Source organism: Notothenia rossii (assembly GCF_949606895.1).
Source record: "Notothenia rossii genome assembly, chromosome: 7".
NCBI classification, from domain to species: domain Eukaryota; kingdom Metazoa; phylum Chordata; class Actinopteri; order Perciformes; family Nototheniidae; genus Notothenia; species Notothenia rossii.
The window spans coordinates 1,307,037-1,322,305 of NC_136905.1; the positions used below are offsets into that span (position 1 = coordinate 1,307,037).

Sequence of the window (15,269 nt, forward strand, 5' to 3'; positions counted from 1 at the left end):
CTTTTTCGTCCGACCCTTCCCCTGAAAGTGGAGAGGACGCAGAGGATCCCATCCCGTAGCTTCGCTACATGCCTCTGCACTATCCTATCCCGAGGATCGTGTCCATCATGGCAGTGGGTGGATATCAAAACATTTTCAAATCTGGTTTCCCTCTCATGAGGAAACGCCGCGCTACATTCCTGCTGCCAGAGGTTTGGTTTCAGGGCCCACGCGTATATAGAATAAAAAGGACAAATTGAACTATTTCCCTCCAATATAAAACCCTGACATTACAAAATGCATGATTTTATACCGGTATGGCTGAGAGATCAAAATATGTGGTTATAATGGGAGTGGCTAATTTGTGAGTTTTTTTGTTTAATCTGATTCTGTGCAAAAACTAATAATCCACCAAAATAAATGTTGTTGCTAATCTTTAACATATCCAAGACTGTGATAAAAAAAAAGCCGACCCCCCCAACATTCATTATATGGAAAATAACTGCCTTTTTGTGCATGTTTTTCATAGAAAACGCAAATTCCTGTTTTCAAACTGGCTGTTCAATGGTTAAAACCCTGAACATAATTTAACATTTGGTATTTTTGATCAGGATTGAAGTTGATTGAAAGATTTAACCCCAAAAAGTTTTAAAAAATATTAATCTGTTGTCATTTTAGAGTAGTTTTTAGAAGTGGACATTTTTGTCCAGAATGACTAATATGTAACTTTTTTGTTCAATCTGATTTTGTGCAAAAACTAATAATGCAAAAAAATCAATTTTGCTGCTAATCTTTGACATATCCAAGACTGTTATAAAAAAAAAAGAGCCAGTCACCAGATATGTATTTTTTGGAAAATAACAAATTTTCTCTTATTTCATCATGAAAAAAAACAGCAGTTTCATGTTTTCAAAATGGCATTTAAAGGGTTAAAATCCTGAAAATGATTACATTTTTGGTATTTTCTATTAGGGCGGAAGTTGCTTTAAAGATTGAACCCAAAAAAGTTGTGAAAAAAACCTTTTAATATAATGTTTTTATCAAAGTATTTTGCAGTGGACATTTTTGTCTCGAATTACTAATTTGCGTAGTCGATTTGTTACAGAGGGGATTAAAGACCGATTTGAAAAAAAATAGATCGAGAAAATAGCCTTGTTACCAAACGGCCTGATTTTTTGTAACAAGGCTATTTTCTCGATCTAATTTTTTAACACAACCAAAGTTATTGCAAAATGAAAATTGAAAAATGACCCATATGGACAAAAACGTCCACAGTGATACCGGAGTGTTAAACCAATTATTTACCTTTGTCTTTGTCCCGTTTCTCCTCCTCTTTGCTTTTGTTTCTTCCCTGGGCTCCAGATAGCTTTGTTAGTTTCCACACGGGGATGGCTAATTATCTTTAGGTAGTTAGCGTCTTTTTTTCCCCGAGGCACGGCAGGTCAAGTGTCAGTTCAGAAACTCCACAAGTGGTGATAGGATGATATGGTGATACACACTCTTCTACAGTAGGTGGCGGTATGCACCTTAAAGCTGTTTGTAGTCCGCCAAAAACCGACAAAAGAAGAAGAAGAAGAAGAAGAAGAAGAAGAAGAAGAAGAACTTGGATCCATGTGGCGTCTCATCGCTTCGGTTCTCTCTCTCTGTGTGTTCCTGAGAAAGTGTGTTTGAGCTCCAGCTCTACTGATCCATCATCTCTGTGTCTGGATAAACCTCTGAATGGACTCTGCTCTCTTTTCTGGAGCGTTTACCTCGGACTATAGGAGCTAGCTTAGCATTCTAGTTGGAAACACGTTAGCAACACTAGTCAGATTGAGAGTTTGACGGAGAGAGAAACGGTGTGTTTAACGGAGTCTGCAGGAAAAGGTGATCTAGGAAACATGAGTAAAGTCCAAATGCTGCTGTCGTTGAAGAAGCAGCGACTCACTGCTGCTAATGAAGAGATATTTGCTCTGTTTGAACAAACAATAGCAGAGCTCGAAGAGGAGCTGTTTCTTTCCAAAGAGGAGAACAAGAGACTCCAGAAACTACTGGACGCTGTTTTACAGCCTCAGCTTCGGATACACAGAGCAGGTCTGTTCCCTTTACCCTTAATTAACACTTTACACTCTTCAGTAGCACTTTATTATCACATGAATAACACTTTAGACCAGGGGTACTCAAATACAAATCTTAAAGGTCCAAAAAAAAAGTTAAATGAGACAAAGGTCCGTTTATTACGGTCATTCAAACTTTTAAACAATTGCAACAAGATTCTTAACACGAGGTTGCAAAAACAAAAGTAATCTGTATGCAGTTTTCATTGTTATTGTGTCTGTGCTTGATCCCTCAGGATTTTATCGGTACCGGTACCGGTGTTACAGTATAAGTTGAGTCATGACAACTGGCGACATTCTATTATTTTCGTCATAGGAATCCGGGGCGTGTACATTGAGGACCCATTGTTGACTTACCAGGAAAGAAACATCGTTTCTCGTTTACGTTCATCTTTTGCTATATCTGCCTTCCTAAGATCACTTTGCTGCACATTCAGTACTCGTATGTGAGGTTGTGGGTGAGAGTCCGATATCGTGACGCTTACAGGGAGGTATCGAACATTACAAAGTAGGTGACTGTGTGGATGCCTGTTCAAAACATTGCAAACTTCAATAAATCATTTAAATTATATATTTGTGTCCGACTTTCATTTGTTCATCGTTCTTAATGTGATGTATAGTAGCTTTGATAGCTGTCCATACCTTCAGACAGCCTAAAAGTAAAACACAAGTTGTTTATTCACAGCCCGAACGCTCATCGAGATGACTGGATCAGTCATGACAACTTGTGATAAGCTCCGATTAAATTGTGATATCAATTCTGTAGCTAACCTCCAGGGAGCACGTTTATTTTATGAAATACCTGTATCCCTCTCATCACAACAAGACTACACTGTGCAGAAAAAACAATTACACGGCACCGTAAGACATAGTGTGGAGTTGCATTAGGTAACGCTGTGGTGGCTGTACTGCTCCAGCCGTCTCCTTTGTGTTTGTTTGTTTCCCCCTGTCTGTGTTGTTTGTGTGTGCGTGGTGGCTGTCACTCCTGGCTCCCGGCTCAACCTCCACTTACCTGCTGCAATCAGCTGTGCACCTTCCCCGACTACACACCTGCTTTCCATCAAGCCATTTACAACGGCATATCAACGGAGGCTCCACAACCTTTCTCCGCCAGATCGTCATGGATCAGCCGTATCTCTCTCTCCTCCGGTACACAGCACCGTAGTGTGGAGTTGCATTAGGTAACGCGAGATACGGCTGATACTTGCGGATTAGTTTCTGTTATGGATCAGTATCAACAGTCCTGCCACTAACGTTACTATATTATCAATGCTACGTTAGTTATAGCCTGATATATAATAGCTAACTTCACAATGTTGTGATGTGACGTTAGCTAACATTCTGTAGCTAACGCCGGTCACTCACCAAGATAGCTGCCCAGTTCCCCACTGGTTCTCCTCACACCACAGCTCCATTTCTCTCCGATGGCCGTTATTTCTTCTAATCCTTGGCTGCTCCTGGTCTCTTGGACGCCTAGCAGGCTCATAATTATAAGGTTGTGGTCCGTCATATGCATTCGAATATTCATGTTCAACTTCTTCTGTGTCGAAACTAGCATTGGGATCCATGTTTATTAATACGTTACACCGGCCGCTCTCCCCCTTGTTTCCCCCATGTTACGTCACACGCGGGAGGTCACGCTCCGAGGCTTTTTTATGCGGAAGTGAAAATGTCTTACAAAAACGACGCCAGATGTCACTGTAGTGTATATTTCTGTATATTTATTGGGAAATCTAGTGTATTCATCATTTTCCTACGCATTTATTCACAGGTGTCTTTAATCTGGAAGTTGCTCTTTAAAGGACAGAAACAACTTTGTTTCTATAGGTAAATACAAATCTGAGTTGACAAATATGACATGTGGGATTCCTGAAGGCTCCATCCTGGGGCCTCTTCTCTTTAACATATACATGCTACCACTGGCATATATAATGCAGGGGTTCCCAAACTTTTCAGCCCGCGACCCCCAAATTAACAGTGCCAGAGACTGGCGACCCCCTGTCGACGGGGGGGGGGGGGGGGGGGGGGATGCACTTTGTTGTAGTTATCCTACAGAGAAAAGAAAATGCACTTGACTTGGAATGAATGTACTGTATGCATTCAAAAGTGCTGAATAAATGTTTTATGGACCCATAATAGTGATTATTATTTAAGTTAAGTTTTGCCATAATCATGTCTTTTTCCATAATCAGGTAGCTGAACAACAGTGGTAAAAAAAATTCGGCCTTTCGGTTTTCGGCCAACTGTTTCCTATTTTCGGTATCGGTTTCGGCCAAGAATTTCCCATTCGGTGCACCCCTAATATAAATAAACTTGCCTTGCCTTACATATAGTTTATTATCATTTGTAGTCATGCATAGTACTGCCTTCCTGATTGCTTTATTTTTGAGACACCTATTCTGTAACTACCTGGGTTTTAAGAGAGTCAAATACCCTATGTGACTGTTCAGTCTCATAAAACATGCTCAATTTACTTTTTGAAAACACAAGCTCACAATAAAGTCAGATGGGAGATCTACAGAAGCAAAGTGTGATAGACAAAGATGCATTCCTATATTAAACAAACCGAAAGGAAAACGTTGTTGTTCCACGAGGCAGTTGTAGCCATAGCAAATGGACTAAACTTCAACCTTCAACTACCTGCTGCCTGAAATCCCTGTGACATCACTGCAGATTGTTGTAACCAACTAGCTGTGTGGGACATTATCACAATACATATTTAAGTTAATTGACTTGGATTGTAAAGGTCTTTCGCTGTTGTTACTAGCTTTGGTGAAGGCCTATTCTTTCAATATGATGGATATTATTAGACGTCCACAAGGACAACATAGGTTGTTTGTTTTACTGTAATTGCAATGCTAATACCAATTGAGCATAGTGGTAGCACTAACTGCTAACAAGGTTTTGATATTCAGAGTCTGGCTGTTCGTGCTTGCTAGCATGTTATGCTATTGGCTTGATTGTACATGCTAGTGTGATAAGGCCTATGGAAGATGCTAATGTTATTTAACTTCTAGATCCTTTCATTTTTTACTTACAGTGAAACTCAATATGTTTTTTGCATACTGTCTGCCAATCACTCTGTTTTTTAAATATTGAGTTAAATTCACACATTTTAGAACATTGATACATTTCTTAAAGCTACTTTCCTAACAAACACATGCAGTTGTAGCAATCGCTACGAGAATGCACTCTGTGTGAGCTGCACAAGGCACTTTGCGGTAGATTCACGTCTCTGATGATCTGAAAAGCTAAATGATGTCAGAAATGTACACAGCTTTTTCTTGTGTTGAAAGAGATCAGCAGGTCAATGTTACTTGAGCTAGTTTATAGATGTATCATGGCATAGACAAATGTCTCCTATAACCCACAGCCTATGGCTGTTACTGGTGGGTTATAGCATCATTTTATATCTGAATTGTGCTCTGGTAGGAATTCACACCCAACATGTTAATAACAGCCAAAAAATTTTTTTAACTCTATGGTTTTACACAGTTTTTATAACGTGAAATTCATATATTTAACAATTAAATCGTCAAATTAATACCAATGTAGCAATAAAGTGAAAGTCAAAATGTGTTAAGTAGTTTTGTTTTTTTACCATAATAGGATAGTCAATACCTGTGTTTTTCAGTTTATAAATGTAAAGTAGTGGTTAAATTAAGCAAAATTACAAAATATTTCTTTCTTTACTCATATATTTTCTTGCAATTATGATTTTTTTTAAATGAGTATTAAAGTATTTGTTATGTATTTGATAGTGATCTATAGCCATAATAAAAGTATTTTTTAGTAAAATTACAGAAAATGCTGCCAATAGAAAATCATTTATTTTTACGGTTAGTTTTGTTAAATTCGCATTTAAAAACTGCAAAAAAAACTGATTAATAATGTGTTCCTTTTTTTTTTTTTTTTTTAAATACATGACACATTTCAATGAACCGTTTATTCTTGTAAATTGATTATGATTTCCTGTAATTATGAAATACAGCAAAAAACTATTATTTTTTCTGGGGAAAAACTGTAAAAAACAAAAATGTTTACAGTGTGGTACTGTATATAAGAAACACACATATTTGAACATTTAGCAGGCTTCCTCATCCATAATCATTTATACAGGTGCAATTTTGAACATGGACAGCAGTAAAATGCAACATACAAAATAATCAAGAAACAACATAAATTAAACACTGATAGGGAACATTTTACTGCACCATCATTACTGTTACATAGGAAGGTGCCGTCAAATGTTCTGTTAATACTTGCATACTTTTACTTAAAGAAGGTTTGAATGCAGGATTTTAATTTGTAACAGAGCATTTTCATTCTTTACTGTAGGCGTAGTGTATCTGTGAACGATCCCAAATACAATTCATTGTTTACATTGCGGCTAGTGCTACGCCAGAAGAAAAACCCTTTTACATTTTTAACTGGAAGTGGAAAGGGGCTGGGCTACATGAGGTGACTTGAGCCAACACAAATACACAATAGGTGGGACTAAGAAAGATAATGTGAAAATATAAAAACAAAGGCATTAATTAGGGCTGCAAAATGTCCCCCATTGTAATGGTGATGAGATTTTTAAATGCTAACACTTAACAGTTTGTTCTGACTGTGTGTTTCCTGCAGACGTCCAGCAGCTGGTGGTGGTTAAAGAAGAGCCTCTCCCTGACCAGCAGGAGTGGAGCACCAGTCTGGACCAGGAGGACCCAGAGCCCCCCCCACACATTAAGCAGGAACAGGAGGGAGAGGAGCTTCAGGAGCTGGAGGAGGCTGATATCACCAAGTCCACTTTCACTCCTGATCCTGTGAAGAGTGAAGATGATGAAGAGAAACCTCAGTTCTCTCAGCCTCATCAAAGACAAACTGAACACATGGAAACAGAAGCTGATGGAGATGACTGTCGAAGACCAGAATCAACCAGGAACTCAGATCCAGAGAGCAGTTTACAACCAAATACTGAGGACCACACTGAAGACTCTTCTGAACCTGACACTGGAGACTCTTCTGAACATGAAACTGAAGACTCTTCTGAACCTGAGACTGAAGACAGTGCTGATTGGAAAGAGACCAGAGAACCTGCCTCAGGCTCAAACTCACTGAAAAACAGACATGAATCTGTCAGTGATCCACAACGTAGTGCTGAAAAGAAACCATTCAGCTGCTCAGTCTGTAAGAAAGCTTTTTCACTGAGTCGAGGTTTAAAGAAACACATGAGAATCCACACAGGAGAGAAACCATTCACCTGCTCAGTCTGTAAGACAGCTTTTTCACAGAGTGCACATTTAACGTCACACATGAGAGTCCACACAGGAGAGAAACCATTCACCTGTACAGTCTGTAAGAAAGCTTTTGCACATAGTGGAAGTTTAAAGATACACATGAGAATCCACACAGGAGAGAAACCATTCAGCTGTACCGTCTGTAAGAAAGCTTTTTCACATAGGCTAAGTTTAAAGGACCACATGATAATCCACACAGGAGAGATACGACACAGCTGCTCAGTCTGTAAGAAAGCTTTTCCACAGAGTGGACGTTTAAAGACACACATGAGAGTCCACACAGGAGAGAAACCATTCACCTGTATAGTCTGTAAGAAAGCTTTTTCACAACGTGGAAGTTTAAAGGACCACATGAGAATCCACACGAGATAGACCATTCAGCTGCTCAGTCTGTAAGAAAGCTTTTTCACAGAGTGGAAGTTTAAAGATACACATGAGAATCCACACAGGAGAGGAAAAATAGATCTGCAAAGTTTTTGACAAAATATTTAAATTTAAAAAATACCAAGTGTGTTGGTAAGGGAATACATTTGTCTATTTTGTATCCTGATGCCGTTACTAGGGGTGCACCGAATGGGAAATTCTTGGCCGAAACCGATACTGAAAATAGGAAACAGTTGGCCGAATGCCAAAAGGCCGAAAATGATTAATATATATATATACATATATATATATATTTTTTGTTGTTGTAGGCCTACAACAAAATAGTGTAAATAAAGACTAACAGCCAGGCCTTCAACAACAACAAATGCACCTATTAGTTTGGTAACCTAACGTGTTGTTGTGATGACGTAATCAAAACGCGGCGACAAGCACGGCGCGCGACCATGCCTGCCGCTTGGAGATATTTAAAAGTATCAGAGAGGCGCGGATTGCGATTTGTAAAACGTGTTCAGCTGACATTTCTCGAGGGGGTGTAACTGCAAAGACTTTCACCACTTCGGGATTACTCCACCACTTGAAATCAAAACACCCGGACATATGCGGAGTATGATCAACGTAACCCTGTTATCTGATATTTTTTCGGTGCTAAAACCCTTTCGGCCGAAAGCTGAAATGGCCTTTTTAACCATTTTCGGCCGATAATTTTCGGTGGCCGAATATTCGGTGCATCCCTAGCCGTTACATGTAATACGTAACTCCCTAAGCCTGATTTCACCCACCTGCAACCGATTCACTAATAATCACAAATGTTCATTTCTTCGACCCCTTGACTCGACTATTTCTCGTTTAATAATCGTTACATCTCCTCAGGACCAAGTTCCCGTGTCCTGCCTTTGACCTGCTGATCACCCACTGCTCATTTAAGGTGGACTCACCTTTACAAGGGACCAGCTAGTCTTGGTGTCTTAATGCAAACGTTTTGTAAAGTGTTGCTAGACCAACAACATGCTGTGTGCTCTCTGCAGGACGGTGTCTGTACTCAAAGATTGTTGATGAAATGAGAGCTTCACTCTGTTCTTGTTGTCCAAACAACGCCAACAGAGCGATACGTCTTCTTTCCAGCGGATGGCATAAATGTTATATCATGCAGTTCAACTGTCATCCATATATTAGTGATTCAAAACAGCAATGTGTGAGATAAGGCTAGTAATTGACTATTTCAACAGAATGTGAAGAGGTTACAGTCTTGAGGCCATGTCCAATGTGTTTGTGTTTTGTTTGATTAAATCGACTGAAATGAGCATTCAATGACTCAATTATTCTGAATTACTGTCATTACATCATGGGTTTGCATTGCAATATTAGAACGCATAAAACCCAACTTTATTTCTTCCAAGTTGCGGGTGTTCATTGTTTAGAAGTCTGCTGTGTTTCATCCAAGCTTCCACTTCGTGCTCCGATAATGCTGAAAGTATCTGTTGTATGCTTTACCTGCTCCAGTAACACAAGTTTAATTGACTGGACAGAGACAACAGATAGTGGATGGATCCAGAGGAGAACCAGAAGATAGTCCGCATAGAGCCTTCAGGTTCTGAAAATGATCAGGGACAGAGCTAGAAAAAAACTCCAAAAACCTGAATAGAGCTAGAAGATAGCAAAGCCAAGAAAGACCCAGACAGGAAGGAGCCAAAATAGTTTGTATTTTTTATTTTTTGATATTCAATCTCTTCTCTTAAGATATTAGAACTTCCTATCTCAATATGTATCCTTTTATTCAAATTAAACCTTACATTTGTGCTGCCAATTATTGAGACTGTTTCACAGCTTTATCTTAAATATTTAGACTTTTGTCTTCACATATAGATTACATAGGATGAACAGCACGATCCACTCTGCTGGATTCTGCCCAAATCGGCTCCCAATGCATGCAAACATCTCGCTGTATCCATACTCCTGCAGTTGTATTGTTCTGGATTCATAGTGAAGTGTATTAGATGGTCTGCACTCTTATTGTTATGTATTAAATATAAAGTCAAATACCCATAAAGTCAGAAAAGAAAAGAGTCTCACTTAAGGAAAAAGGTTCTGAACCGGTGAGAGTTCTTCATTTGCACATAAACATGGTCAAATATTTAAAGTTGTGACCAGATGGTGTCGCCCTAATCCGTGTATCTACGGTCCGTTTGTTTTTCTTTATTACACAAGTTAGCGGAAGAGCGTCTGAGAGGCCTTTTTGTTTTTGTTGTTTTACCTTACGAAATGGTCTAATGGTCATTGGAGCGAGGGGCGGGGCGAAACTCGCGCAAGTGATTTCAAAACAAAAGCCCTCGTTTGCTTTGATCGGTGATAATATTATAAACAAGGTGAATTTAGCGATCACAACGAAAACGGCCAAGACACACATTGAGCCCAGAAAATGAATGTTATTAAGGGCTGTAAATATAATAAGCCTGTGTCTAAAATGGACAACATTGTTAGGAGATTTAAACGATACAGCGATTCTGCACTGCGGTCACTCAGCCGTCTCTCCACTTTGTTTTTTCAAATCAGCTGCTCTTCACTTGACGGAGAGCACCAGAACGCAGCTCCGGCACTTCAGATAAGGAGCCGTACACAGGTATAACATTATGTATGACAGTAAAAAAAAGTTAACTCTGTAAACTCGAGGCACTGGCAGCTTAGTCATTTGTTCATCACCACTCAGCTTCAAACAAGCCAAGAAAAGCCGGCATAACATGGGACAGTAAAGTGGGAGGTGCTGCTACCTGTCTGTCTGAAGGGACAGTAAAGTGGGAGGTGCTGCTACCTGTCTGTCTGAAGGGACAGTAAAGTGGGAGGTGCTGCTACCTGTCTGTCTGAAGGGACAGTAAAGTGGGAGGTGCTGCTACCTGTCTGTCTGAAGGGACAGTAAAGTGGGAGGTGCTGCTACCTGTCTGTCTGAAGGGACTGTAAAGTGGGAGGTGCTGCTACCTGTCTGTCTGAAGGGACAATAAGGTGGGAGGTGCTGCTAACTGTCTGTCTGAAGGTACTGTAAAGTGGGAGGTGCTACTACCTGTCTGTCTGAAGGGACTGTAAAGTGGGAGGTGCTGCTGCCTCTCTGTCTGAAGGGACTGTAAAGTGGGAGGTGCTGCTACCTGCCTGAAGGGACAGTAAGGTGGGAGGTGCTGCTACCTGTCTGTCTGAAGGGACTGTAAAGTGGGAGGTGCTGCTACCTGTCTGTCTGAAGGGACAGTAAGGTGGGAGGTGCTGCTACCTGTCTGTCTGAAGGGACAGTAAGGTGGGAGGTGCTGCTACCTGTCTGTCTAAAGGGACTGTAAAGTGGGAGGTGCTGCTACCTGTCTGTCTGAAGGGACAGTAAGGTGGGAGGTGCTGCTACCTGTCTGTCTGAAGGGACTGTAAGGTGGGAGGTGCTGCTACCTGTCTGTCTAAAGGGACTGTAAAGTGGGAGGTGCTGCTACCTGTCTGTCTGAAGGGATTGTAAGGTCGGAGGTGCTGCTGCCTGTCTGTCTGAAGGGACTGTAAAGTGGGAGGTGCTGCTACCTGTCTGTCTGAAGGGACTGTAAAGTGGGAGGTGCTACTACCTGTCTGTCTGAAGGGACTGTAAAGTGGGAGGTGCTGCTACCTGTCTGTCTGAAGGGACTGTAAAGTGGGAGGTGCTGCTACCTGTCTGTCTGAAGGGACTGTAAAGTGGGAGGTGCTGCTACCTGTCTGTCTGAAGGGACTGTAAAGTGGGAGGTGCTGCTACCTGTCTGTCTGAAGGGACTGTAAAGTGGGAGGTGCTACTACCTGTCTGTCTGAAGGGACTGTAAAGTGGGAGGTGCTGCTACCTGTCTGTCTGAAGGGACTGCCGATGTCCGCACCGCTGTGCAGGAGACGTGGAGGGAGGGAGGGTAGAGAGAGCAGAGGAACTTCCCAGTCTAATCTCCCGACCTGATATTTTTATTTTGTATTCAATCAATATATTTTTGGAAAGGGAAACTGTAGATATATAACAGCAAACAGCAACAGTAGATATATATTCATTTATTTAAAAAAAAAAAAAGGTAACAAAAGGGCACTTTCTCTGGAGGAAGAAAAAGGGCCTGCATGGTGGGGATATTTGTCTTTGTTATCATGTTTCATTTCCAGTTTGTTTTTCAGCTGTTATTAAAAGATCTTTGTGCTCATTATTGTCTCTGTGTGTTTGTGTCCCCGGCTTTCTCTCGTTTTAATCTGCACAAACAAACTGAAACTGGTTCATATCACACTGTGCGTATACAGTGTACACACACCAAGTGTGAGTGTACAAGTTAGTGTATTCCTTGCCCTCGCATCCAGGAGAGAAACTTCAAATAAGGAGACCAATGGAGTCTCTGAGAAGGTTCAAACTTTGATTAAGTTACGTGGTAATAAAACAAGCAGAAGGTGAAGAAGAGAAAACGGTCGCGGCCGTGGAGAAGAGGCTCCACTAAGCTCTGTCACCTGACTATATATCTAATTTGGCTCCTCTTCAATGGCGGCTGTGGTGACGTAGGGGGTCCACCCGCCTCCGATCTTCAATGTCCGTTGTTGCGCATAACAGAGGATTCTGACATTGTACATTCAATACATAACTAAACACGCCTTTTCTCCTCATATTCTCTTTCATGACTTTTCATTTAATACATTTTATCGGCTGTAATCGTGTTTTCCGTAAAACCTGAAGTCAAGCTTACTGTTGGTATTTCGGAAATCTTTTCCGGAATAGCTTTTCAAAATAAACTTTAACCACAGGCGAAAGCTAACCGGAAGTATTTTCACAATAATTATATTATACAGTTATAAAATGACTATGTTTAAATATCTTATATCATTAAATATTGATTTGAATTTCTAACAATACCCACCGGTGCGCGAGCTCTCTTTCGCTCGCGCACGCACACAAAGTGGCTCGTGCCACACACACACACACACACACACACACACACACACACACACACACACACACACACACACACACACACACACACACACACACACACACAGAGCAGAGCTTGAATGAAACACAGAGACCCAGAAGTAAGCGACTTGCACTCACGAGGCCTATTATGTGCAGAATCCCTCTCGCTTTCAGGTGGTTTTGATTGACTGTCCACACGTGGACGTTTAAGGACTAAAAAACTATCAATTTTTTACTTTGCTGTTAGCAAATAATTTGGCGCTCTAGCTAACAGGAAGTCACTCAAGTGTCACAAAGTAATTTAGCCTATGGGTAGGTCAAAAATCTAATGGGTGCTGGCTATTGGCCTAATCACCAGTTTGTTTCACATTTGCATTGATGTAAGCAATCATTTTTGTAATTTAATTTAATACAAATAACAATAATAATTTAAAAAAAAACATATTTATTGGGGGTGCTTAGGGGGGGGTGCTTTTGGCAATCCTGGGGGGTGCTTCAGGCGCCGCCCCTGGGGTGAGCTGGAGAAGGACAATTTTTGTTGACCGCACGCACGCTCGCACGCACGCATACAAGAATATACGCATATGGATATTATGGACTATTGCATTTTTGCTTTGGAAATAAAAGGTCAAACGCATACTGTTGGAAAGACTGAGTTTTTGCGCGTCCACAATGTTTTTCTCTTGTTTAGTCCTTCGCGGCACTTTGTTTGGAATATTACTGCCGCAATATTAAGTCAACAAAAAAGACTTGTACCACAGCGTGGATCTACGGAAATCGAGGATATATACGGAGATTTCCTAGGATCGATCGGTGACGCTGTGGAATTAAAAGGAAACATTGAAACGCCGTGATCGCCGCTGTATTGAAGAGCGGCAACTCTACTTTTTGTAATGCTATTTTATTTCTATTTACATTACATTACATTTAGCTGACGCATTTATCCAAAGCGACTTACAGTAAGTACATTCGACCAGGAAGATACAACCTTGAAGAAAACAGAATCATATAAGTACATCAGGTTTCATAGAGCTAAACATTTCAAGTGTTACTCAACTGGCTTTAGATAAGCCAGCCCTTTATTAGTAGTGCTTTGTTAGTAATTCTATCTCTGGAAGTGGAGTCCAAAGAGATGAGTTTTCAGTCTGAAGAAGATGTGTAAGCTTTCTGCTGTCCTGATTTCAATGGGGAGCTCATTCCACCATTTTGGAGCCAGGATAGCAAACCCACGTGTTTTTGCTGATGGGAACTTGGGTCCCCCTCGCAGTGCGGGTGCAGCGAGCTGTTTGGCTGATGCAGCTTTAAGATGTTTACATTTTCGATTGTTTGATTCTAGTGTTTTAACTGTCTAATGTACAATGCCTTGTCTTTTGCTGCTGCAGCGTAAACATTTCCCCAATTGGTTTCAATAAAGTACTTCTTATTTTATCTTAATCTTCAAATATATTTTACTTTAAAAAAAAAAAAAACATTGATGTAACTACATACACATATCGATATGTTGTATAAATATTGCAAATTGAAACCTTTGTTAACCACTAACTACCAAAAATTGCATTTCTATCCTGTTATTAATGCATTCAAATCATGATTCAAATGGCCCGCCACGAACTTCCGGGAACTTTCTGAGTCTCTCTGAACCACGTGACGATCAAGCATTCTGGACTTCCGCTGTCACAACTCTTCTCTCTACTGGACCAGCCAATCAGAATAGACCTTCTCGAGTTCTCCGATTGGTTTGTTTTGTGGCACATTTGTAATGCTGTGACAACTTGAGCGAGCAGGCAGGGAAAGCTGAGCACAGGCTGGAGAGGTCGAGCGAGGGAGAGAGAGCGCGTGCAGCGGTCTGCTTGCGCACGGAGCAGGAGTTTAATGAGAGGAATATATTTCTCTGTGCTCAAAAATGTTCAAGTGTGCGCTCAATAGCATTTTCTATGCTCAGCATGTTTCATTGCATGCTCAGGATGGAGGCACAAATATAACGCCATACACATGAGGGGGTTCAAGGGAATGAGCATGCTGATAAGTTAGCAAAAGAGGCGTTAGAAAAGGAAATAGCAATACCAGTTTCACTTGGAGAAGGAAAAGGAAAAGCAATAATTAAGAAGAAGGGTATGCAAATATGACAGACAAGGTGGGAGGAAGAGCCTGATGGAGACACTGGGAACAGAAGGTGAGGCGGTAAGAGCTACCAGGAAGAGAGTGGAGCCTGATGGGGACACTGGGAACAGAAGGTGAGGCGGTAAGAGCTACCAGGAAGGGAGTGGAGCCTGATGGGGACACTGGGAACAGAAGGTGAGGGGGTAAGAGCTACCAGGAAGAGAGTGGAGCCTGATGGAGACACTGCACTGTAAAAACTGTTGCTTTGGTAAAACTTAAAAAATATGTGTCAAGTGGTTCCAAGCAATTATAGGAGTTGGGTAAACTCACTAATGTGATTTTGTCTGCATGTGAAAAAAGATAAGATGAGCCTACAATTAAAAGCCAACATATTAAGTGTAACCAATGCAAATTACAATCTGCTAAGAACCACATAAGACAAGAGTACATAAAGTAAATCATAAAACACAATTTAGTTGGACAAACTCTTCCTGATTTCAATCCAACCCT

The 15,269-nt window shown here is 40.8% G+C and overlaps 2 protein-coding genes across 2 annotated transcripts in view; one reads left to right on the top strand and one right to left on the bottom strand.

Moving 5' to 3' along the window:
- LOC307013548 (uncharacterized protein) overlaps positions 1 to 15,269 on the bottom strand; it is a gene marked incomplete at its 3' end in the record, with an annotated part of 315,140 nt that overhangs the window by 43,846 nt on the left and 256,025 nt on the right. The gene's annotated exons all lie outside the window — the stretch shown is intronic.
- On the top strand, positions 1,574 to 9,042 carry LOC307013556 (uncharacterized protein). The gene is made up of 2 exons (XM_079640963.1): positions 1,574 to 2,052; positions 6,705 to 9,042. Exons 1-2 carry the CDS (start codon positions 1,860 to 1,862, stop codon positions 7,727 to 7,729), a joined length of 1,218 nt encoding a protein of 405 aa, XP_079497089.1. The 5' UTR covers positions 1,574 to 1,859; the 3' UTR covers positions 7,730 to 9,042.